This window comes from Abramis brama (genome assembly GCF_963993115.1).
Source record: "Abramis brama genome assembly, chromosome: 3".
Lineage (NCBI taxonomy): Eukaryota > Metazoa > Chordata > Actinopteri > Cypriniformes > Leuciscidae > Abramis > Abramis brama.
Window position 1 is genome coordinate 32,038,450 of NC_139965.1, and position 27,297 is coordinate 32,065,746.

General features: G+C 39.4%; 1 protein-coding gene across 1 annotated transcript in view; it reads left to right on the forward strand.

Moving 5' to 3' along the window:
- The window catches only part of ptprn2 (protein tyrosine phosphatase receptor type N2), a 253,693-nt gene that overhangs the window by 47,947 nt on the left and 178,449 nt on the right, over nucleotides 1–27,297 (forward strand). The window contains exon 3 of the mRNA XM_084108170.1: nucleotides 9,467–9,580. Coding sequence (XP_083964296.1) covers nucleotides 9,467–9,580 — 114 coding nt within the window. The remainder of the gene's footprint in view (nucleotides 1–9,466; nucleotides 9,581–27,297) is intronic.

A 27,297-nucleotide genomic window follows, 5' to 3' on the forward strand; every position in this document is an offset into this window, starting at 1 on the left:
TGGATCAGATTCTGGGTCAAACTGAAATGCTTGAACGACTGCGTGTCTTCGTGCCATTGCAATATATCCAACATAAACAAACATGCATGGTACCGTTGCGCAAGATGGTCAAGGCCACACCCACCCTCCACCTTGCGCCGCCTTTCTCCTCCTCATTAGCATTTAAAGCTACAGTCACCGAAACGGCCCGTCTGAAGGAAGCTCGTTCTGGGACTGGCTTGTAGTGGCTATAATTCTGCACAGAGGCTGAATTTTTGGAAAGAGATTTCAGATACAGTACTAAGGACCACTAAGGCCTATATTAAAGCCTACAAAAAATAGCATGTCATGGGACCTTTAAGGTCTCCAGATCTTATCCTATAGAAAATCTGTGGAGGGAGCTGAAACTTCAAGTTGCAAAGTGACAGCCAAGAAACCTTAAGGATTCAGAGACGATCTGTAAAGAGGAATGGACCAAAATCCCTCCTGAGATGTGTGCAAACCTGGTGACCAACTACAAGAAACGTCTTACCACTATGCTTGCCAACAAGGGTTTCGCCACCAAGTTTGAAATTATGTTTTGCTTGGGGATCAAATGCTTATTTCACTCACTGAAATGCAAATTTTATAACCTATGTGTTTTTTCTGAATTTTTTGGTTGATATTCTGTCTCTATCAGTTAAAATAAACCTACCATAAAAATTATTGACCCTTCATTTCTTTGAAAGTGGGCAAACTTACAAAATCATCAGGGGATCAAATAACAATTTTCTCCACTGCACTGATTTCGAACTAAGCTACTGTACTGTATATATGATTTACTATAATATAATATAATATAAAGAATTATCGTATTGGTTTCGGCCAAAATTTTCATATAGGTGCATCCCTAGCATCATTGTTGTTGGAATTTCTATTGTATGCTGCTTGAATTGATTGAATGTCAATGATTTTATTATTAATCACTAAAAACAAATACCACAATGCACATGAATTGGTTTCCAGATAACATAATAAATGGCATGTCAGTTCCCCAGTAATGCTGGAAAAGAGGCAGAAATATGAGCCTGAACATATTCTTTTAAAAGCATTTCAGTTTTGATTTATTTGTTCTTGTTTAGCTGCCAGCTATTGATCCTCTGTGATCTCTCTTCCACTCTGAATGATAATTACAGATTGAGATCATCCATAAAGTAGAGTCTAGTTTTTGAAAATGCTTCAGTATCAAGGGGCATTATAGTAAGATATAATGTTATATAGGCTAAAGTAAAATTAGACACATACAGTGTGGTACAACACAATTCGTATTTCCAGTGTGTTTGAGGACATGCTGTGTGCTAACAAATTTCCTCTCCCTTATTTCACATCAAACTGCCTGCCAAATGCAATATTTCTGGCTTGCATTGTTATAATGGTATTAAATAAGTTGACAAGTGAAATAATTCAAAAGAAGAAAGCAGGATAAACTAACGGGACAATTTAAGGTACAGGCGATCACATTTATAGAGGCCATTATTTACATATGCAATTAAATAGATAAGAGTTAAACAAGCTAAACCTGTCTCTGTAAAGGGTAAGTGACTGATGGTTTGACCATGGTTGCCCAGGGTTTTCAGAAACTATATAAACTTGCAGAAAAGCTGTCAATTAGTCCCTTGACCTATTAGACGACTCTTCCCAGAGACAATTGACCATTCAAAAAAGATCAAAAATGTCTTGCAGACTGTAACTAAGTCTACACAGGACACTGCTTAGACAATCTAACCTTTTCTGTTTGGACAGGAGTAGTATGTATGCGTATTTTCACAGACTGACAGACTAGTGCCAAACCGTTTGACATTCTCTGTTCTCTGAACTTTATCTTTAAAACCTTGCTTCCTACCATTAGACCAGCGTCTGTTGTGTTGGAAGCATAACTGCTGAAGGATGGGATATTGTAAGATCCTGAAAAAGCTTCCAATGCCATTTTCACTATGGCTTTGATCATTAAAAATCAATACTAGACTTAATAAACTTATTGATAAAAAGTTAGTAGGATTTTTTATGTTTATGATGATCATGTAAAAGTTCCAAATTTAAAAAATGACTGTGATTCTAGCTAACGTTTTTGTAGTGTCCAGTTCATGTTGCATGAAAACTATTAAATTCTAAAAAATAAGATTTGAAATGAAAGTTGATACATGAACAGTGAATGTTTTCATGTTTATTTTCTCTTAGTACAAAACACGCAAAATTCATGGTTTAACATTTTAGTAATTGAAATATGAACTGTGTTCAATTGGAAACAAGAAGCCAGGCTTGTTGTTTTTTAATGAAATACTTATTTTGGTATTATTGGCTTACTGTATTGTACCTAAGCTCTCACTCTGATGTGTGAACAAAAGTCCTCATAAAGTGCTATATCTATTTTAAAATTGACAAATGTTCAGTTAAGCATGCAGAAATGGGATAACATAAGAAACAGAAAAGGAAAAACTGACTGAAAAAATTAAACCGTATATTGTATTTCGTGCTGTGATGCTGGTGAAATGAAATGTTAGTAAGGGGATTCATTATGGTGATTATACTACCAGTTTAAAGAACAGAGATGTATTTCTAATTAGTAAAAGGCAAAGGCCCTTTGGATCTGATCGTTAGAAGGAACCTGTAGTTATGCTATATTTTGTACATTCTGTCTTAGCTTGAGTAATTTTGGCTTTCATCTAGAATAACACTGAAAAACCACTTCATACAAAAATAACACCCGCACCGCTTTAATATTTGTAGTGCTCCTTCATAGGAGTTTGCTTTCCTGGTGAGACAAGCATTGATCTGTTGTCATATCTTTATATCAATTATTCAAATATTATAGTAGTCATTTGATTTATTTATAATATTATGTAAATAAATATAAATTTCATGCAGCATGCTGTTTATCTTTAAAGAAATGGTGTGATATAATATATGCCGGCTTTATATCAGCCATCGACCACCCTGATATCAGCATCGACATCTGCCATCAAAGATTCCATATCGTTCAAACACTATAATATTGCATTGCCGATAAGGTACATAATGTCTTAGTAACCATGTTGTATTGGCTTAACTTTCAGTGAGATCTGCAAATGAACTTATTGCCTCAATAAACGAAGGCCTCAACAAATCCAGATAATCTACTGAATTTGTGGTTCTTAATGCTGCAAAAATGTACTCCTCTTCTGTGGCACCGGCTGTTCTTTATCTTCATTAGTATCACTCTGCGCGGTGAAATCGATTTTCTGCGGCGATCCGTGTGGTCTGTCTGAGACTCATTATAGTAATGGTTTTAACATCTTTGAACAGCTGACTGGGTATCTGAATAATTTTCAAGCTCTCTGTTGTTCATTGTGGCTGTTGTCTCTCACACACAACCGCAGCCTCCTGTTCTGTCATTATCTGCCCATCGCATGACTTATACACTAGACCTCGGTTGACCAGCAGACAGGGAAAAGGAATTCAGGAAAAAAAATCAGAATTACTATCGATTTTGTTGCAACATCGTGTTTCACTTGTTTCATCGATTAGAATAATTGCCTCAGCATTGTCAATGGGAGACATGCTTCACTGCCTCACTCCCAAGAGCTCCGTTTGCATCCACACGACCTGCTCTCTTATTGAAACAACCATCGAGGAGGAAGTCATGAGTTATTGTTATTTGTGAAACTTTGGCTATATTACAGCAATTCATTTCAGATCCTCGCGCATCTTGTGACGGCAGCTCGGTTGAATATGGGTTTAATGTGATGGGCTAAGAATCATAACTTGAGAGGAGGACAGGAGACAGGAGACATTTCAATAGTTTTGTATTTTACTCCATTAAAGATGTCTGAGTAAAGCAGATCCAATGACCTCAACTGACTGGAAAGGCAAAGACAAGGTTAAACACACTTTGTGCTGTAATATTGTCCTGTCTCTTCCCAAAAGAAGTGCTTTATAATCTGTGTACTCATGGGGAAATGGAAGATATGAGAAAAGAAAGCCTTTTAGCAAGTCTGGTGTCGACAATTTACTTTTAATGCCACTGCCTCAAAAAAAGAGAAAATCTTAGATATGAGACAGAAGTTTATTGTCTCACTTTTCTCTGTTCTGCCTTCGCCAAATGCACTGGCAGACTACATATCTAGATATCTTTTATGTATGTGCACAGAAGTGTGACATAGTAGAATATAAGTTTTTTTAGTTACTATGCATTTGCATTTTTCCTACAGTTTGTTTCAGTTCAGTAGTTTCAGCGAATGATTTAAAATGCTGTCTGCTTTCTTGCTCAGTCTGTTCAGTTATTTTTGTAAATAGAGGCCTTTGCCCAAAATAGTTCTCTATTTCATTTGGCTGTGCACATCGATCCCAGATCCACCAGTTAGAGTGATGCCAATATCAACAACTGGCCTCTTGTCTAAGTAAGAAATGTGTTTTACTGAACTAGTTTTAGAATGCAATTGAAATAATTTATTTTGAATTGTGTCTATTCCTTCCTTTCAGTGGAGTTATAATTATAAATTAACAATTGAAAATCAATTAAAATAGCTCCTTGTAAAATCACTTTAGTTTATTATTATACTATACAGTTATATTCGAAATTATTCAATATTGAATAATTGCAAATCAGGTTTATTGGCAAAATTTACAGACTTTCAGCTGTTTGCAATGAACAAATCAAAATCAAATCAAGTAATTGAAAAAATAGCTCAACACAACAATTGTTTCCAGTGGTTTCCCCAAATTCAATTGAAAATGCAACTTTTTTGATGACTTCTGCGGTCTCAAAATTATTCAACCCCTTCATGGCAAGCATCTTTAGTATTTAGTAGAACACCTTTTGCTTGACCTGCTGCAAACGAGATGTATAGCCAGACACCAGCTTCTGGGAGCGTTTCTGAGTAATCTTAGCCCATTCCTCATGAGCAGTGGCCTCCAGTTCAGTAATATTCTTGGGTTTGCGTGTTGCATCCGCCTTCTTCAAATCCCACCAGAGATTTTCTATGGGGTTCAAGTCAGATGTCTGTGATGCCACTGTAGAATCATCCAGGACTTCTTCTGTTTGAGGTATGCTCGGGATTGTCCTGTTGGAAGGTCCAATGACGCCCAAGCTTCAGCTTCCTCACTGACGGCATGATGTTTTCTCCTAGGATTTCCTGATACGTCAACGAATCTTATATTTTACCCTCCTGCTGGTGAGGTCAACTAACAGCTATGGAGATTATTAATCGTAATCTTTTATTATCGAAAAACATCCTCATGTCGTACATGTATATACATTTAGCATTGAAAGGTTGCCTCTAGTTCACATTTCAACGTTTCTGTCTATATATAGATAGCCTACATATATGTACGACATAGGCTTCATGTTTTTACTCCAATCTCATTTCATAACGTACATTTTAGTCTGGCACCAGTTTAACAAGTAGATACAATGTAAAGTTTATACAACAATAACATGCTTACTATTAGGAGTGGAAATGTCTTACCTTAAAAATCTTCTCATCTTCAAATCGCATTCTTCTAATTCTTCTGAGGTAAATCCAAGGTAAACAGCACAGCACAAACACAGTCTCGACGAAAAGCAGAGAAGTGCGTTACTGTAGTCTCTGATTCTTTGTTTTGAGGTAATGAGGGCGTTTACAGGCCCGTGTGGACTATTTGCATGTCAATCGCTCGTGCGCACGTGGGCGTGGTCACATTAGAGGTAATTAGCTCGGACTGAAGAAACTGTACATGTTGTTGCTTTCATACGATTACTTATACATAGAATATTTGTTTTTGATATGATTTACATCATTTAAAAATGGAGACTTCAAGCTTTGTAAAGACATGTGTTTCATATCACAGTGACAAGCATTCGCTGAGTTACAGATAATTTTCTGTCGTGTTTCAGAATGAAGGTAAGGTAAGGTAAGGTAATTTATTTATAAAGCACAATTAAAAACAACGGGTAGTTGACCAATGTGCTGTACAATTTGTAGAAACGTGCAAACGTGAATGAACTTCACATTGAGAGAGACAGGAGAATGCGCATCATGTTTATTTTCTTTATTTTACGAAAAATACAACATTTTGTTTTTATTATTAGTGTACACAAATAAAATAAGACATTTAACAGTTTTGAATGATGTATAACACTTGCCTGTATGACAAAAATCGACAGAGTTATTTGAGTCTCTTTTGCACTGATAAGAAAAAAAGCTAGACTATCGCGCTGGGGGTTAAACATAATGGATATTTTGGAAGTGAAATCTGAAAGGTGAATGGATTATTGAATTTTAAAAAATGAAAATTTGTGTGAAATGTTTTGAATTGAAATATTCACAGCTTAAATATTCAACCATGTTGAATTTCAGCCCATAAAAAATGCAAGCCCTAAAAATACAATGCATTAAAATGCAAGCACGGTTAATGCAATGCATATTTTTTTCAATGTGCAATTCAACAAGTTTTTTTGTTTCAAAAACATTTGTCATTATTTTACTTCCATAGAAACCTCAGTGCCTGTTGCCACCAAGTCTTGCTGCAGGTCTTTTGCAGTCACTGAACCTGCCTTCAGCAATCTGGTTGCAGCCATTGATAGCTTTATTTTTCTGCCCCGTCCAGGAAATGTAACCACTGTTCCTTTAATTTTTGAACTTACGAACTATGCTTCCAACAGTGTCTCTAAGAACATTTAGTGCCTTAGCTATCTTTTTGTATCCTGTTCCTTGTTTGTGAAAGGCGAGGATATCTTCTCTTAACTTTTTGGACCATTCTTTTGACTTAGCCATATTTCTAACATGCAGTCAAACGTGTCACTCAATAAACCTATCCAGTTCAGATATTTCATGTGTTTTAGCTCAAGCAAACCTGGTGCAACTAATAAAGCCCTTGATTAGTTGCCTCAGGTGTGCCTTAGGGATTGTATTCAGGGGGTTGAATAATTTGGAAACAGCAGAAGTCATTAAAAGTTGCATTTTCAGTTGAATTTGGGGAAACCACTTGAAACATTTGCTGTGTTGAGCTATTTCAATTCCTTTTGTTTGATATGTTCATTGCAAATCAGGTTTATTGGCAAAATTTACAATTTAAGCTGTTTGCAATTTCAATTACAACTATGTGTATCTTTATCATTAACACAGGGTTGTGCTATGTATGTATGTGTGTGTGTGTGTATGTATGTATGTATGTATGTATTATTTACCTATAGTGGCTAATGAGTCTCACACATTCACAGAAAATAGGCCACCTATAACTGTATATATCATTATATTATATATATTAATATAATTTGAGCCATCATCTTTAATAATGGATGTAGACAGTATTTACAGCTCATATAGACCATATGTTAAACACATTCATTTCCCAATAGGATGGCTGTGCTGTGAACTTGCAACAGGAGTGTAACAGTCTCCCTTTTTGCTTGTTAAGTCTCCTCCTTGTGGTAGATCACAAGAATTACAGCACATTAAGGTTTGTGTGTTGAATTACGTGTTGTCATGTTTAACACTATGAGAGAGAGAAATATATATTTTTTCATCATATAATATTATATAAGTGTGACACTGTGTCCGCCAATAACTGAAGTATTTTTTAAAAGTTTATTGGTTGATTATGGCATAATTCTACCAATATGACTATTATTACAAGCTTTAGGTTTTTTTTTACATTATCATTTATTAATTTGAAATATTTAACAGTCATTTTCTGTAACATACTAAGCAGTTTTAGAAATGCTGATGATTTGAATGTAATTGATTTGATTGTGTTTAAGGTCAGTGTGGCCAGACATTTGTCTCTGGGTGGCCAGATATTTGATCAAATGACAGAGGAAGATTGAGTGATCCAAACCTTCTCTGAATAAGGTCAAATGTTGTGAAATGTCAATCTATATTCTTCATTTTCACTTCAGCTCTGATCTTTCAAAGGACATAATGGCCACAATAGTGATCACAGAGAAAATCTAGGATTTTCTTGACGACGCACCTGCCAGGGGTCTCAGAGCTGTTATTAAGCAGTATAAAGAGCATTTCGCAAATGAGTGACAAAGTGCAGAGTTCTAGAAGCATATCATATTCCCACCAAGTGGGAAGCAAATGTATCATGTTTGATAATTCAAACTGCCTGACAGATTTTATATAACCACTCACTCTATTTCCCTAAGGCTCTGTTTTATGGTTGTACAGTGTAGAGCTCGAGGAATCGTGGGATAGAAGAAAGCGCAGCCGAGTCTATATTTGAGTGCAATGACTGTAATTAGAGTGTGATTATTCCCGGAGACGGCTAGAAAAAAAAAGGCAGCCGACAGTGAGGGAGGTTGCTATGGAAACCGACACGGAGGCAGTGAAAAGGTCCGTTCGCTGGTGGTTATGTCATGTGTCTGGTGTGTATGTAAAAAGTTTGGATATGGCAGGTTTCAAGTCAAAAGGAGGCAGAGTAGGATGTTTTGCCTGCGTAAACTGAAGCTGCTTTTGAAGACTAAAGCTTTATTTGTTGTCTCATTTTAAATTCTTATTCTCTTGATTGGTTCCTCTCATTGCATTGAATTATTTTTTGTTGCTCTTATTCTCGCTCACTCTTCCCTACTGTGTTCTTCTAACATGCTCATGTTCACATATTAGACAAATATCATTCTGCTAAAGACCTACATGAATCCCAGAATATACCAAGTGAGCCAGTCTGGAATTTACAATGGTGGAATTATTTGCAATAAAACAAGATTGTATTGTATTTGCAGATTGTATTGACTGTCTGACAGAGCTCATCACGTCATGGCGCACTTAAATATATAAAAAATGCTCTTACATGGTGAAGGAACACTTGTGGTCATTAGTATTCCTCGTGAGGACCACGGCTATACCCTGCATCCTCCCTGTTTGCCCAGATAGCCATTGAATTATGAAGCCAATCTAAGCCATGGTTTGGGTTGCCTAGCAACAGACTATTGAGTGGCACTGGGTCCCTGGTGATGGGGAGATAAACAAGGGGCCAGCTAATGTGTGTGTGTCTCTCTATATAGGTGTGTTTCCTGATGGCCTGTGTGCTTATCTTGAAAGTGTCAAAAAAAGAAAGAAAGAAAGAAAGAAACAAAATGCCCTAAACCCCAGTGGCTGTTATGACTCCAAGCAGAAACTTCAGCCTTAAAAAATAAACTGATGGCCAGTAGACACAAACAGTTGTGCTTTTCCCTTCAAGCCTAACATGGGTGGGCAGGTTTTCTGTTATAATGGTCTCTATCACAATCTAGAGGAACAACACTGCATTAAACAAATGAGACTATTATGGTTTCTTGCCATACCTGATTATTGTCATACCTGATTATTTGATATTTGCACAACATGATGTATTTTATTAAGGTGATTTGTATACCGTACATACTGTTTGGTTGATACCTTTAGTGTAACAGTAAAAATATAATAAAGAGAGTTCATTTATTTTCTTTATTATAATAGATGGTGATTAATGTACATGATGTGGTTGTAAGAGGTGTGTGTTTATTTTGCAGATCGGCTGTTTGGTGGATGTCAGAGTTATTTGGGGTCAGTTCCCTACACTTACGACGTGACTCCTGCAGCAGTGCAGCGCTTGAGGAATGTTCTTCAGAAGCTGGCCCACAGAGGTATCACTTCTCTTTCTTTACCTGCCTGTTTTTGTCAACCTTTCTACCAGCACTCTTGTGTGCTTATTTATCACATATCTCATTTAATCGTTTTCTTTTTATACGGTGTACATAAGATACATTTCACTGTTGAAATTGTTTATGTATTTACAAGTCCATTGTCTGTTTTCTAATTACATATCTCATTGTTTACCAGATTATTCAGTTCTTATCGGCTGTCAGTAACTTAGCTTTTAGTCTGTTAACATTTTTTTAGATCTGACATTAGCTTGTTGACTTTTCATCTCACTTCACCTGTTTATTTACTGCCAATTATTTACCTTTTGCCCTTTTATCTACTGTAACAAAACTGTTTACATGAAAACATAGGTTTATCTCTTCTAAATACTTAGACTACCATTGAAAAGTTTGGGGCCAGTAAGATCATATTTTTTTTTCTAGTAAAAATGTAAACATTTATTCAGAAATTATGCATTATTAAATTGATCAAAATTGACAAAGACTTACATTGTTACAGAATATTTCTATTTCAAATAAATGCTGTTCTTTGATGAACTTTCTATTCATCAAAGATTCTGGAAAACATTTTATCACAGTTTGTACAAAAATATTAAGCAGCACAACACTGATAATAAGAAGAAATGTTTCTTGAGCTCAAATCAGCATATTAGACTGATTTCTGAAGGATCATGTGACACTGTATACTGGAGTATGCTGAAAATTCAGCCTTGACATCACAGAAATAAATCACATTTTAAAATGTTTTCAGATAGAAAAGAGCTATTTTAAATTTTAATGATATTTCACAGTATTACTGTTTTTACAGACCAATATTTTGATCAAATAAATGCAGCCTTGGGGAGCATAGGAGAAACATAAAAAAATGAACAAAACTCATACTTTTGAACTATAGTATACTTTAAAGTAGTTAAAAAAAAACATATATTTACTCGTTCATTATTGTTTTGTGCCATCTACATCTCTGTACTAATTGGTATCTTTCTAGCCAATATTGAAGTTTTGTATTACAGCATATCTATGATACTATCTTCATACTATCTTGCTAATATGCTGTAACATTGCTCAGTAGCATTAAGTTGCGTTGGATAGAAGTGTCAGCTAAATGAATCTTGTAAATGTAATCACTGGCTACTTTAGCTATATTGACCTTGATTGCAGTGCACCACTTGTTGACATGACTAAATGCTGGCCAAATCATGAAAATCTTCAAAACTTCACTGATAGCAGTTTCTGGTTTCGTCAATGTTCTTAGCTAGTAAATTTTATCCTTGGCAGAACCGTGTCACAATCAGTTCCAGAGCTCGTCAACTCAAGTCAAAGCTGACGCACAGCCAAACGTGCACTCAACTTTTGTGGCACGATGTTGCTGTCTGTCACATGGACAGATGAAAGAGAGTGGGATGAAAGGATGAGACTGAGCACTCATCCACTGCTCAGGGGCTTGAAATTGGACATCTGAGGGCTTTCGTGACAGAAAGGTTTCTCTGTAATACAATGTGTTAGCAGGGCAGGACTGAATGTACTATCACTGATAGAGGAGAACTTCTGCAGAGATGTGAGTCTTAATCTGTTCAAGCTGAACATATTGTTTGAACAGACCTCTGATATGTAGATCTGTCTTACCGAAGACATTTGCGCTTACACACCAAACTCTGGGTACTTACTGTGTTAGAAGTGTTGAATGTGTTGCAGCTTTGCTAGAATGTGGTTTCATCACAAACATTTTGATTTTGATGCTCAATGGGCTGATCAGTGGGCGTTTTGTGTGTGTGTGTGTGTGTGTGTGTGTGTCTGTTCACTCCCTGTTACCTAAACCAGTTCATTACAAACTATTTCCTTTTAAGCTCTTTCAATTCATAGTCAAACTATACATTATACAGTGAGGAAAATAAGTATTTGAACACCCTGCTATTTTGCAAGTTCTCCCACTTGGAAATCATGGAGGGGTCTGAAATTGTCATCGTAGGTGCATGTCCACTGTGAGAGACATAATCTAAAAAAAAAAATCCAGAAATCACAATATATGATTTTTGAACTATTTATTTGTATGATACAGCTGCAAATAAGTATTTGAACACCTGTCTATCAGCTAGAATTCTGACCCTCAAAGACCTGTTAGTCTGCCTTTAAAATGTCCACCTCCACTCCATTTATTATCCTAAATTAGATGCACCTGTTTGAGGTCGTTAGCTGCATAAAGACACCTGTCCACCCCATACAATCAGTAAGAATCCAACTACTAACATGGCCAAGACCAAAGAGCTGTCCAAAGACACTAGAGACAAAATTGTACACCTCCACAAGGCTGGAAAGGGCTACGGGGAAATTGCCAAGCAGCTTGGTGAAAAAAGGTCCACTGTTGGAGCAATCATTAGAAAATGGAAGAAGCTAAACATGACTGTCAATCTCCCTCGGACTGGGGCTCCATGCAAGATCTCACCTCGTGGGGTCTCAATGATCCTAAGAAAGGTGAGAAATCAGCCCAGAACTACACGGGAGGAGCTGGTCAATGACCTGAAAAGAGCTGGGACCACAGTTTCCAAGGTTACTGTTGGTAATACACTAAGACGTCATGGTTTGAAATCATGCATGGCACGGAAGGTTCCCCTGCTTAAACCAGCACATGTCAAGGCCCGTCTTAAGTTTGCCAATGACCATTTGGATGATCCAGAGGAGTCATGAGAGAAAGTCATGTGGTCAGATGAGACCAAAATAGAACTTTTTGGTCATAATTCCACTAAACATGTTTGGAGGAAGAAGAATGATGAGTACCATCCCAAGAACACCATCCCTACTGTGAAGCATGGGGGTGGTAGCATCATGCTTTGGGGGTGTTTTTCTGCACATGGGACAGGGCGACTGCACTGTATTAAGGAGAGGATGACCGGGGCCATGTATTGCGAGATTTTGGGGAACAACCTCCTTCCCTCAGTTAGAGCATTGAAGATGGGTCGAGGCTAGGTCTTCCAACATGACAATGACCCGAAGCACACAGCCAGGATAACCAAGGAGTGGCTCTGTAAGAAGCATATCAAGGTTCTGGCATGGCCTAGCCAGTCTCCAGACCTAAACCCAATAGAGAATCTTTGGAGGGAGCTCAAACTCCGTGTTTCTCAGCAACAGCCCAGAAACCTGACTGATCTAGAGAAGATCTGTATGGAGGAGTGGGCCAAAATCCCTCCTGCAGTGTGTGCAAACCTGGTGAAAAACTACAGGAAACGTTTGACCTCTGTAATTGCAAACAAAGGCTATTGTACCAAATATTAACATTGATTTTCTCAGGTGTTCAAATACTTATTTGCAGCTGTATCATACAAATAAATAGTTAAAAAATCATACATTGTGATTTCTGGATTTTTTTTTTTAGATTATGTCTCTCACAGTGGACATGCACCTACGATGACAATTTCAGACCCCTCCATGATTTCTAAGTGGGAGAACTTGCAAAATAGCAGGGTGTTCAAATACTTATTTTCCTCACTGTATATGTTACATACAAACTATACTCACCCTATAACAATTACCTCTGGTTTCACAGACAAGGCTTATGCTAGTCCCAGACTAAAATGCATGGTTGAGCTGTTTTAACTGAAAGTAACATCTTATGTCAGTGCCATTGTTTTTTTTTTTTTTTTTTTTTTGCCATGTTTCTAAGGCAGTTTATAAAAACTACTTAAATGTCCTAATTGAGCTAAGGTCTAATCCTGGCTTAATCTAAACCCTGTCTGTGAAACCAGGCCTAGACTGTCAGTCAATCATTTGTAATTTTAATTCAGAGCATTCAAATTCAATTCAGAGAGTACAAACAATGGTTTTATGGGATCAGTCACATTCATTTAACTATAATAATACCATTTACAAAACATTTTATATGAAATAGATCTGTTGACTCCAAGGTAAGACGACTTAATAAAATGGATAGCTCACCTAAAAGATGAAAATCCTGTCATCATTTGCTCACCCCTCATGTCGTTCCAGACCTGTATGACACAAAAGAAGATATTTTGAAGAACATTGGGGTCCAAAACAACATGGGACCCGACTGAATACTTTTTTTCTTCAAAATATATTTTTATGTTCTGCAGAAGAAAGAAAGTCTTACAGGTTTGGAACAACATGAGGATGATTTGGTGGGATGTAAATTAGAACACCAGCTTATGCTCTGCTTTTTTTAGTGCAGTGTTTATTCAAAGCAGCTTCTTGTGACGCCAATCAGAAAACAGGCTTATTGTTGTCAGTTTCCAGCATAGCCATTTGGGGGCAGCATGCTCCATCCTGTCTGTCTCGGTGAAGGATCTGAGCTGTTAATAGGCTGCAGAGGCTTGCTCCCAGCTTGATCTTTTCAAACAGCCATAAATGAGAGTTGAAAAGCGTGGAAGGCACGCAACCGTCTTTGGGTAAATTACCAACATGGTAATGAATATTAGAGAGCCAGAGAGATGGCCGACTCCAATTACCCAAGCCAAATAAAGAGAGAGGGATCAGGAGGATGAGAGGCTGTGTTCAGCTTACTCTCTCTCTCTCTTTTTTTTCTTTTTGGATGCAGATGGTGTCTGAAACCTTGGCTTTTGATTGACGGGCTGTGTTGCAGTGTTTTTATTTTAATTTCAGAACGCTTTGCGAGGGAGATCTCAGACGTCTTTAGATGTTCCTCTTAGTGCGTTTGTGTGTGAATGAACAGCTGTGTGTTGTGTGCATGTTTTGTGTTTTTGTGCGTTCGTCTGTGAATTTGTGCCCAATTCAGCAGACAGATGACAAATGTGTGAATCATTAAGTGTTTGCAGTTATCTTGTTCTCTGATCCGTGTGCATTTGTATGTGTATCTATGAGATAATTTAGTACACATTTTTTGTGTGTTTGAGATAACTGATCACATTCGCCTCGCAACCATCACATTGCACTCTGTCATCCTTACAGAACCCTTTAGCAGACCAACATCCTTCATCAACATCCTCCACGTTCCTTCTCACAGGAGAGATGTAGATAGGCAGATAGATGTTGAGAACGTCAATGCCATCGACTCACAATTCTCTTTATTACGCGTTTAGAGTAGCTGTAGAAATCGTGCAATATGTGGAGCCACTGCCGCACACCTGCACAATGTCATTAGATCGATGCCATTGACCGGATGGCAAGAATGCTCTCTCTTTGTCATACGGGTCCATTACGGCAACTGACAGCCCTCCCTGCTGTGAGCTGCCCCATATTTCATGCCATTGTCTTTAGAGGTTCTTCAGATTTCCCGGCTCCTGGATTTGAACATTATAGCCTGCTTGAATGCGGCGTGCCATCTCTTTGATCTTCAACCGTGGTCAGTGTGTCTACAGATAATGGGAAGTTACAGATGTCTCCTGGTATAGACCGCTATTAATGAATAGAGAGGGACAGAAAGGAGGTGATAGACAGACGGTAAGGTAAGGAGCAGCTGGAAGGGAGAGTGAGAAAAAGAGGGAATTAAGACGGATTTAATGGCTGAACTCGTAAGTGCAGTCACACAGATTGGACAGCTGAAATACCTCAGAAATTATTCTCTGAAATAATTTAAAGTTATTTTTTCTTTAAAAAAAAAAAAAAAAAACTCAGTTGCATGTCTAAGTTACATAAAGTATAATGTTTCTCATGCTGTTTAGAGGCTCAAAACCAGCATTGTTTGATTATAATACTAGGTCTGACAATCAACTTTCAGTAAAATTTGATTTAATTAATTTTATGAATCACAATTATTTGCTTATTTGCTAAAAAAAAACATCCAGATGAATGAATACATATACTAAAAAGTTTGGATGTAAGTTTTTTCTTCCACTGAAAAAAGTACTTTAATTCAGCAAGAATGCATTAAATTGATCAATAAATGCTATACTTTTGAAATTTCTATTTATTGAGGAATTCTGAAATAATGTATCATGTTTCCACGAAAACATTAAGCAGCACATCTGTTACATTCTTAAATTAGTGACTGTTTTTTCTCCAGAATAGGTGTACTGTAAATATATAGATTTGTTCATAAGTATATGTTATGTGGGTTCTGGTGGGTGGGTTTCAGGTAACACAACACGGGGTGTATGAACAGACACTGCTGCCATGAGATGTGTACTGATGTGTAACATGGCCCTTCAGGCTCACCAGTGACCTCTGGCCCTACCATCATCCAGGAAGAAACTCCATGTTCAGATAGAAGCTCAGCGAAGCAAGCTGATTCACCTTGACATGTGCATTAGAGCTACTTACTCCCATAGCCCACTGAGAGATGAGACATGGGGGAGCAAGAGTGAGAAAGACAGAGAGAAGGAGAGCACGGGATAGAGGAAAAAATGCATTAGTCACATTGGTGCACTACATTTTTGACGTATAACACTTAGCCTCTGCTAAAACCATCCATAACACCTGTGTGGTTGTTTGTGCGCAAGTGAGATGTTCGAACAGCCCTTGGGAATTAATTTGCTTTACAACAATTTTTTTAAAAATATCTTTCCACAGTAATGTGTGGAATAAAATAGTATAATAACTTTTAGATGGTCAGTTTGTTTTAGATACTGTGATTTGTGACCTGTAGGTCCATAACAAATACAGTTATGCGTAGCTTAGTATTTTAACATCATTTATTTCACATTTTAACCTCATATTTAACTTTAAAGTTTGAACTGAAAGTGAAAGACATGACACGGCGAATAATGAACTGGCACATTCTGTGAAATTATAGTAACTAGCAGTAGAACGAAAACACTGATATAAAACTTGCAAGTGTCATAACAAATAACATGAAAACAAACACAAATAAACAGGAGAACACAAATGAATTACAGTACAGTACAATACAACAGAAATAATAAGGCAACAAATTAGATTTTAGCAGCCACAATGCATCCTGGGAAAATGCTATACTCTGCCAAGCAATCTTGGGTGTGCTACAAATGTATTTATATGTGGTGTTTATTTGATAGTGTTAGAGAAGCACTATATAGATCAGGCTATGAAAAACACATTTGATTGGTACCTGTTAGCCAGTATGTAAGCCCTCCAACATGCTAAGTAACGAGTCATATATTTTACTTACATTTCTTCATTGCACACCTTAAAGTTAACTGTCAGAAGGGATGGTAAAAACCAATGTTGCAAAACAGGGACCATTACATTGTCATTTCAAATAACAAATTGTTGGTAATTTGTGGAATCTTTGCTTTATCACAGCAGAAGTGCATGTGTCCTTGTGCATATTTTTATTTATCTGTCTTTAAAACATTTTATCAAACAAACCTGCCAATACAATTCACAATTTATAGCAATTACTTGCATTTAGTTTTAGCGAATTTTATTATTATTATTATTTTAATTCTCCAGAAGTGATTTTCAGTACAGTAAATGTCAACAGTTTCTACAGAGCTCTTGGCTGAATTAAATAGGCCTTTAATTATATTTCAGCATCTGTTGCTTTGCAGCAAAGTTCACATAATTTTGCATGCGCTTCACTTAAGACATAAAGGCAGTCTTAATCTGTCCAGAAGCCCTCTCTTGAGGAATTTCTAAATGTTGTTGTAAACAGATGTTTGACTAGCTTACATTGCTGCAGTGTTTTCTGTTTTTGCCATTTTCTGGGCAATGATGATGACTGTTGCAGTAGATCGGGCTGTGTTGTTGTGTGTAGGAGGCAAAAGAAGTTTAGATTACCTTTCGTCATAATTGGATAGGGAAAATTAGATCTCAGATCCTTGGTTGTCAGGATAAGATGGTACTAATAAAGCTTTCTGGGCTTAATGGAGACCAGATATAGCCAACATTCGCAAATACTAAAATCTGTTAATTAATCATTGTTTTGTAATTGTTAATGGTTTTGTTACTTTTTTTAAGAATGGGGTGAAAGCATGCAGTAACAGGGTTGTACACAAAATGTGTTTGGTAATTAAAATTAGTTAATGTTTAAACATTTTTTGCTACAGTGAATTAAGACTATAAATCACAGTTTGTAGATGGGTGGGTACCATCATTTAATCTATTTAAAATAAGCTACTGTTCATGCTAAATTCATTGTATGTTAGATAATAATTTATCAAACATATCTACTTGATCTCACTACAAAAAATATTAGATTTGTGCCTCTGATGTTTAAAGTAATGGGATAATATTGTGTACAGTATTTGTGAAATGTGCCACCTGAGTTAAATTAATTAGATCATGAAGATACTATGGAAATCCCATATAATACAGGAAAAGCCCACCTGCCCCCTTGTCTAATTTATGCTATTATACTATCACAATAAATTAGGCAATTCATGATGAGCAGAATTGAATCAATGTTTGTCAGCTTCACTAATTGGAAGATGGTTCCACATTAACTTGTGCACCCATTTGCGTATTGACCTGCACAACCAAAAGGCAGTCAAAACAAAGAATGGATGGCATGTCTGTTGCTGAATATTTGAAGATCATGGTGTTCTCTTTATAAAAAAAAGAAAAAAGAAAAGAAAAGCACTAGATGTCTAGAACAACCCCCCACTACCATCACCCCACACACAATTTTATTTTATTTTTTTGATAGGAGAAACATCAATGGCCGGGCTGCTAATTAGTAATAGCACATTATATCAGGCTCCATCCAAGACCTAATGAGGTGGACCTTTGCTGAGGCAAAACGGTGCAGTGCTTGTGGGTGACAGGAAGGTAACAATGTGTGTAAGTGTGTATGTTTCCATAGAGGGTAAATTCTGGTGTAACACATAAATGCTTAGCTGTCCTTGTGCTTGTTATTTCTCTTATGCTGTTCACTTAATATTTATGCAGTTTTTTCTTTTAGTCAGAGTTTTGGTTTTTGGACAAAAATCACCTTTCATTTTAGTATGTCATTGTGGCAAGCAGGGCGGGCCGAGAGCCGTGAGAATGGAGCGAGGCCAGTGGCACGAGTGCTAATGAGTAGGGATGAGCATTTTTCAGAAATATTGTATTCGAATATTTGGGCTCATAAAAATCAAATATTTGTTTATTTAAATGACGTTTAATGAGAAAGATTATTATTATTATTTTCTGAACAAGTTTACGATTAGGCAATATACACAAGCTAACGTTATGTTTTAAGGTTTTCTTTTAGTTGAAAACATTGAACTAAACTAAAAAAATATAAAGAACAAAAGCATTTAAGCTCAAGCAGCACGAACGGGGGAAACACTAATAAAGCAGACTGCGCCAGTTATCGTACAGAACGTACATAGACACTCGAGTCAGCATAATGTTATCGTGTATATATTGTTTCACATGCTCTTGTTAATAAAAACAATGATATCCACATGCTCGGGTGAGAAAATGTGCTGCGCTGACAGACATTGCAGAGACACAGATAACGATGTGCTAAGCGAAGGTTCTAACAGCACTTTGTGTTTTCTGTTCTTAAATCTATCTCCCTCGACGAAACTTAAAGGAAGCGTATGTCTCTAATCATTTTGCCATCTGATACAGTTGGTACTCAAACTCAACCAGAATAATACTTTTACCACCGCCGTTCCCGCGGCGTTAAAATTGGGGGTGTGTATTTGCTGCCTTTTACCGCTAAGAGGCGCTACAATCACAGACTTTGAAAAGTGTCAGTTTATTCTCTCCATTGCGTAATCTGACGCGTCTCATTGAGAACTGGCCAGCAGATAAATTCAAGTGAAACATTGTAGTTAAACAAATTCATAATACCAATACTAAAATTACAGTACAAATTTAGAACTGAAACAAATGTAGGCTTCTATTATTGCATCAAATTTAAGCAAAGTAGGCTAAACGTTAACATTATGTGCCCAGTTTTTCTATATCTAGAAAGGCAATGCATGTAAAGGTTATGTGTCTTATAATTTGTCAGTAGGCCTAGATTTATGAACTGAAACATAACAGTGAGATAAATTAAACTAAATGATCGTAAAATTAAAACATTGTCAGAACTTGCTAACTGATATTAGTAGGCAGCATTTGTGTTTTAGGATTAATTAAGAATTAAATAGGCTTACAGTAGGTTGTTATGATTAACATAATTTTCTTTAATAAATAATGAAAACATTTCAACATAAACATTGCAATAAAAAAAGTCAATCAATGAGGCTTTGCGTAAGCATAAGATGTTAAAGGTCCTATGACATGCTGCTTTTTGGATGCTTTTATATAGGCCTTAGGGGTCCCCTAACTGTATCTGAAGTCTCTTTCCCGAAATTCAGCCTTGGTGCAGAATTACAGCCACTACGAGCCAGTCCCACAATGAGCTTTCCTTTGGACGTGCCATTTCTGTGTCTGTAGCAAGCGTGCTGCACAAGCCCTGAAAAGTGAAGCCAAAACGTCTCTGTCGCCCCCCGGTGACTGGTCCTAGTATAGGTCATAAGCCCCGCCTCCCCGTGTTATTCAATGGGACGTGAGACCAACTAAACAATTAAATTACACTTCAAATATCTTTTTTCCAAAGGTGGTTTCTTTCATTTGCTGTCGTTTTTATCACGCTGATGTAAGTTCAAGTGTCTGTTTCAAAAATAAGTTGGTTTTTAGTTAGTTACATGATGCTATAAAAATGGTGGTGTAACGTCATGATTGACAGCTGTGATTGACAGGTTCTCTGAGCGAAGTAGTCACTGAAGCACCAACGGACATTTTTTTCGGGATCTTCAGAGGACTGAGGAGATTGTATTTACTTTATTTTAACAAGCCTCTTGTCGTACTGCAATACATTTTTTAAAAAGTGCACTCAGGGAGAGTGCATTATGCGAGAGTGAGGGCGGAGCGTCTTTACTTCCTGCTTACTACTGCGCAGGTCTGGTCCCGAGATTGCTACTGCGCAGACTCAAGTTCCAAGATGTCAACGCCATATCGGGACACTGGCGGCTTCAGTTCTCACCAATGGAAGAGAGCGAAGGGGCGTCGTCCATCTTTTTTTACAGTCTATGGTCTGTAGCTTTAAATGCTAATGAGGAGGAGAGAGGCGGGGCAAGGTGGAGGGTGGGGGTGTGGCCTCGACCAATTTGCGGCCATGGTACCATGCGCTAATGTTTACAGTGGATGTATCGCAATGGCTAAGAAGTTGCAACTCAGCGGCTACAGCAGGACGTCTCCGAATGGTTAGTTTAAAATTTTAAGTGTTAAGTATAATAAGTGTCTGGATACGGTACTTTAGTTGGTTTGTTTATGTTACAGTTATTATCATGTAGCTAACGCTAGCCTACGTTGTTGGCTTTCATGTTGCTCTGATTTGCGATCTTTCTAAAGCTGTATTAGCATCTATATCAGTAATATTTGTAGTTTAGAGAAGACTGTACTCTGGCTAATTTTTTAATGACAAAGTTCTTCATGTCCACGTATATTGAAGTCATGTTACACATAACCCATGATTTATTCCTGAAGATTTACCTCTACTCAACACCTGCTTGTCCACTCTGTCATATATATATATATATATATAAATAAGTAATAAGAAAATAAGTATTTGAACACCCTGCTATTTTGCAAGTTCTCCCACTTGGAAATCATGGAAGGGTCTGAAATTGTCATCGTAGGTGCATGTCCACTGTGAGAGACATAATCTAAAAAAAAAAAATCCAGAAATCACAATATATGATTTTTTAACTATTTATTTGTATGATACAGCTGCAAATAAGTATTTGAACACCTGTCTATCAGCTAGAATTCTGACCCATATATATATATATATAAACTATGGTGGAAAGCAAACGATTCAGGCAGTGTGCGTCCCCTTGCCCACGCTATCTAAGCGAGGGTGATACACACTCGCTGTGCATTGTTTGTTTGGGAGTGGAGCATGCACGGGCAGCGCTTGAGGGCGCTGTCTGTGCAAACTGTGAACAAATGCCACTGAGAACGCTCCGCTCCCACCTGAGCCTGTTTGATGAGTCAGGCCAGGCACGCGCTCCCCGTGGATCAGGTCCCGCGTCTGCCGAGGCAGCGCGGCGCTTGCATTCATGGGGATCGCAGATGGAGCTGGCTGAGGATGTTGAGACGGCTTCGGCCCTTTCTCAACATTAAGACGCCAGCTCCATCGGTCCCGCTCACGGATCGGAAGCCCGCTCTGCGGCTTCTTCTGCCCGTGAAACGGCCCCGATGCTCGAACTATCTGACTCCGAGGAGATGTCCATAGATGTTATGAGCATCGAGGCAGGAGAATTCTGCTGGAGGTTGTGACCAGAGCAGTCAGTAAACTAAATATTGAATGGCCATCAGAGAAGCATGAAGCGACTAAGAAAAGTAAACTGGATGAGCGCTTCCTGCAATCCGGGTCACGACCTTCGCACCGGAGCCTCCCATTTTTCACAGATCTCCACACTGAGGTGTCGAGATCGTGGGATAAGCCCTTCTCCTCACGTATATCGAGCCCACTAGTAGGTGAAGGGCTACGGGATGATGCCACGGGTCGAAGAAACTTTTGCATCACATCTCTCGGCCGATGCTGCATCATCCCTGAGGGCTCTGGCGCTTCCCTCCAAGCCCTGCCGTACAACATTGGCCTTGGTTGGGAAAGCTTACAGCGGGGGAAATAAGTATTGAACTAGTCATCATTTTTCTCAGTAAATATATTTCCAAAGGTGCTATTGACATAAAATTTTCACCAGATGTTGGTAACAACCCAATTAAGCCATACATACAAAGAAACAAACAAAAATAAATTCAGAAATGAAGTTATGTGTAATAATGTGAAATGACACAGGGAAAAAGTATTGAACACATGAAGAAAGGGAGGCGCAAAAAGGCATTGAAAGCCAAGACAACTGCTGAAAACTTACAGTAATTAAAAAGCAATCCAGCCCCCTGTCAGTGGAAATTAATAACAGCTGGTTCAGTCCCAAATGATGGCCTACAAAAAGGTCTCATTGCCAAGGTGTCACACAAGACACATCTCATGATGGGTAAAAGCGAAGAGCTGTCTCAAGACCTTCGCAACCTAATTGTTGCAAAACATGATGGCATTGGTTATAGCTGCCATTCTAAGCTTCTGAATGGTCCAGTGAGCACTTTTGGGGCCATAATACGGAAGTGGAAAGACAATAATTTCACCATAAATTTGCCTCGACCAGTGCTCCTCGCAAGATTTCTGATAGAGGAGTGAAAAGAATAATCAGAAGAGTTGTTAGGAAATGCGTCGAGCGGTTGACTTGTCTCTCTGGGCCACCAAGGAGACGGTCCGCGCCATTGGCCGCTCCATGGCAGCTTTGGTGGCTACGGAGAGACATCTGTGGCTGAATCTGTCGGGCATCGGGGACAGGGACAGGGACAGGGTCTTCCTCCTCGATGCCCCCATTTCGCCTTCTGACCTCTTCGGCGATGCCGTCAACAACGTCATCGAGAGGTTTCAGGAGGCGAAACGACAGTCAGCCGCTTTTAAACAACTTATCCCCCGCCGTCGTTCCAGGTCTCGTGGGTCTGCTGCCAGGGGGCAGTCTCACGAGGCTGCCGCCAGCTCCTCATACCTGCAGCAGCAGAAGGAGAGTGTTGCCTCTCGTGCTCCCCCTCAAACGGCCTGGAGCCAGAAGCAACACTCTCAGTCGAAGTCTTCTAAGCCGAAGGCAGATCTGAGGACTGTCATTCAGGCAAGGAAGGCTTTGGCAAAGAGGTCCTGACGCGATGCGCAGGCCTCTGAAGGCAGTCCCCCCCGCGACCGAGCACCAACATCACGCTCCTTTGCGGAGCCCTCAGGAAATCGATGTTTGCCTTCCACCGCTAAATGAGCCTTTGGACGCATCGGTTTCCAGTGAACGTGAATCGCAGAGTCCGCCCGAAAATACTGCAGCCCTGCTGATTTCGCGCCCTCTCACGAGGCCTGCAGAAAAAAAATATTTCGGTTAGCTCCTGCCAGTCAACTGCTTCAGGTCACCGAAACCCAAAATTTGATAACCTAGGTCAGTCCAGACAGACTGATCCCCCTAGTAGATTATTTCAACACCTGGAAGGGTCTTCAAAATATATCTCAGTGGGTCCTGCGCACAGTGGAAAAGGGATAGAGAATTCAGTTCGAGTATCGTCCACCAAGGTTCAACGGGGTCATACACACGCTTGTCAGCCCCGAGCAGGGTCAGGTCATGGAACAAGAAGTTCAGTCCCTCCTAGCGAAGGAAGCCATAGAGCTGGTTCCTCCTCAAGAAAGGGAAGCCGGGTTCTACAGCCGGTACTTCATGGTTCCCAAAAAGGATGGGGGATTACGTCCTATTATAGATCTCAGGGTGTTGAACCAGTCTCTGAGGAGATTCAGGTTCAAGATGCTAACTATCCCCTTAACCGTGAGTCAAATCAGGTCCGAGGACTGGTTTGTCACGATAGATCTGAAAGATGCGTACTTCCATATATCCATCCTGCCCAAGTTTCTGAGGTTCGCTTTTGGGGGAAAAGCGTATCAGTACGGCCTAGCACTGTCTCCTCGCACCTTCACGAAATGCATGGATGCAGCTCTTGCTCCTCTGAGACTTCAAGGCATCCGCATCCTCAATTATATCGACGATTGGCTCATTCTAGCACAATCAGAGGAGATGGCAGTTCAACATCGAGATCTTGTTCTGAACCATCTAAGGTGCTTGGGATTGAGACTCAGTGTCAAGAAAAGTTCACTAATTCCTCTACAGAGAACTATTTTCCTGGGAGTAGAATGGGACTCAGTCACGATGCGGGCACAGTTGTCTCCTGCTCATGTAAACATCATCTTGACAATACAATACTACAATAACGAGTATCAAGCTAGGCCAGGCCATTACTGTCAAACATTTTCAAAGAGTTTTGGGCCTTCTAGCAGAAGCGTCCAACGTGATACCTTTTGGCCTGCTGTATATGAGAGCCCTGCAGTGGTGGCTCAGGACCAGAGGGTTTTCCCCGAGGGGGAACCCATTTTGCACAATCAAAGTAACGCGCAGATGCCTTCGTTCTTTGACGATGTGGAAGAAACCATGGTTCCTGTCCCAAGGCCCTGTGCTGGGAGCACCGTGTCAGAGAAAAATAGTGACCACGGATGCGTCCCTCACAGGCTGGGGAGTGGTCATGGAAGGCCGCTACACCAGGGGTTCGTGGAGGGACCACCATCTCTCTTGGCACATCAATTGCCTGGAGATGCTGGCTGTATTTCTGGCACTCAGACATTTCCTTCTGGACCTCAGAGGCCATCATGTTCTAGTACGAACAGACAATACGTCGGTGGTCTCATATATAAATCGACAGGGGGGCCTGAGATCGCGCCCTCTATGCAGATTGGCACATCAGGTTCTTCTGTGGTCCCAGGGAAAACTTCTTTCAGTCAGAGCCATGTTTATCCCTGGGGACGAAAATGTGGGAGCAGACATCCTGTTGAGGCAGGGGCTGAGGCCCAGGGAATGGAGACTCCACCCCGAGACGGTGGAGTTAATATGGAGGAAGTTTGGCCAAGCGGAAGTGGATCTGTTCGCCTCTCACGAGAACACCCACTGCCAGCTTTGGTTCTCCCTCACTCATCCAGCTCCCTTAGGACTGGATGCCATGGTACAGATGTGGCCGAGGCAACGTCTGTACGCATTTCCCCCGATCGCTCTGCTCCCAGGGGTTCTAGAGAGGGTCCGGAGGTACGGAATCATCTTGCTTCTAGTAGCCCCGTACTGGCCGGCCCGAGTATGGTTTTCGGACATCATGTCTCTTCTAGCAGGCCCTCCGTGGCAAATCCCGATCAGGAGGGACCTTCTTTCTCAGGCCGAGGGCACAATCTTCCACCCTCGGCCGGAGCTGTGGAAACTATGGGTCTGGCCCCTGAGGGGGACCATCTCTTAAATGCTGGTCTCTCAACTGAGGTTGCTGAGACCATCTTAAACTCTAGAGCCCCCTCCATGAGGAAACTGTATGCATTAAAATGGAATGTATTCAATTTATGGTGCAGAGAACATCAGTTGAACCCAGTTAACTGCCCAGTGGCTTCAGTGCTGGAGTTCCTCCAGAGTCGTTTCTATGTGGTTTATGTGGTGGCCATAGCTGCCTTCCACACACCGTTAGGGGTTGACACCTTGGGGAGACACCCACTTATAGTACGTTTCCTTCATGGACCTAGGAGGATGAGGCCTGTTGTCCAGTCCAGGATCCCCACGTGGGACCTGGCTGTGGTTCTTGAGGGGTTATCCCTGGCACCCTTCGAACCATTGGACGCACACACCTTCATAAGACACTACAGTCTGGATCTGCCCTCTACACCAGGTTCACAAGTGCTCTCGTCTTGAGTGTGCCAGATTGCTTCTCACCAGGGCGTTTATCTCTCAGTGTGGCGCAGTGGGCATTTCGTTCCCCAGTGTGTCGATTCTCGACGCAGCACGAGTTCCCTCAAAAGGGAACGTCTCGGGTTATGACCAGTGTTGGGAGTAATGCGTTACAAAAGTAATGTATTACAGTAACTTATTACTTTTTGTTGTAACGCAGTAGTGTAAGGCATTACTAATCAATTTTCAGTAATATTTTACTCGGTACATGTTCAGTAACGCATGCGTTAGAACACACTTTTAGCCCAAAATTTTATTGTTAAAAAAAATAAAAATAAAAATAAATAAATACAGCCAGACCGCGAGACATTAATGGATGAAAAATGCAAGTTATTACCTGTTCGTGGTCAGTCAATAGCTGCGTGCGTGTGGTGTCCAAGTTTGTAAATAATGACTAAATGACAGCTTCTGATATATTTGTAAGGCGATTTATTTCATTCATCTCCCTCTTGCTGGTGTACCTTTGTATTGTGTGACATAGTCCAGTAAAAGCGTGTTTAGGGCAGGTTTTACAGGAGTGCCGCGATCATGATTTCAGTCTCTGTGCTCGCGCTGGCCAGTGGAAAAGCGGTTAATGGGAGAATATGATAGAAGAAGACTGTACATTCGCGGGATGGAGGTATGCGCATTGCTCTGTTTGCTCTTCTGTGTTTTCTTTCTAACCAGAGAGCAGTCCGTTTTCTTTCGCTTTGAATTGTTCTGTTTAAAAGTGTGAGTGAGGCAAGTAGACGCTGAGTTTCGGTTCATTTATGAGACGCCCGCGCCTCCGTGTCCTGGTTATCTCTTGTCTACTTATATTTACTTCTTACTTATTAAATCCAGGCAATTGGTAGATGAATCATTGATTAAAATTAAGATACAATTAATACAAAACTAAATTCACTTTAAAGAAAGGCTTTGTGCTTTCTGTTTGAGGTCTCTGTGAAAGCTTAAGCAGTCTTTAGTGCCGCTTTCAGAGCGGTCGCGTCCGTTACGGAGAACTGACACGACCGTAACATCGTTTTTTCCTCATAAATGCGAACACGAAAAATAAAATAAAATATAATGAATATATTATGTTCTGTGGAGAGCCAACTCTTCTTCATACGGTGGGTAGTATTAGGCCTACTTTTGGTTTGCTTAGTGTAATTCACAGAATTACTAAAAAATATTTTGCTATAACCTACCTAAAAGTTAAAGATTTTTTGTGTCACGCTATTTCCCTCATATTAAATATAAAATGCATGTGTGTATATTTTTCTAATGTCTGGACTCCTTTAAGGGAGTAGCCTAGATGTATAAACAGACGTTTCAATATATTGGTATTAAATGCATTTTCTGAGAATTTATATTTCAAGTTTTTACTGCAAATGTCACGTCCATAACGCTGGAATTGCCCAATTTTAAATAATTTATTCTCAACTAGTTTTGTGGTGTAGGTCTACAGTATTTTATAATGTTAATTTCAAATAATACTAAAAGTAATTTAAAGATGTGGTA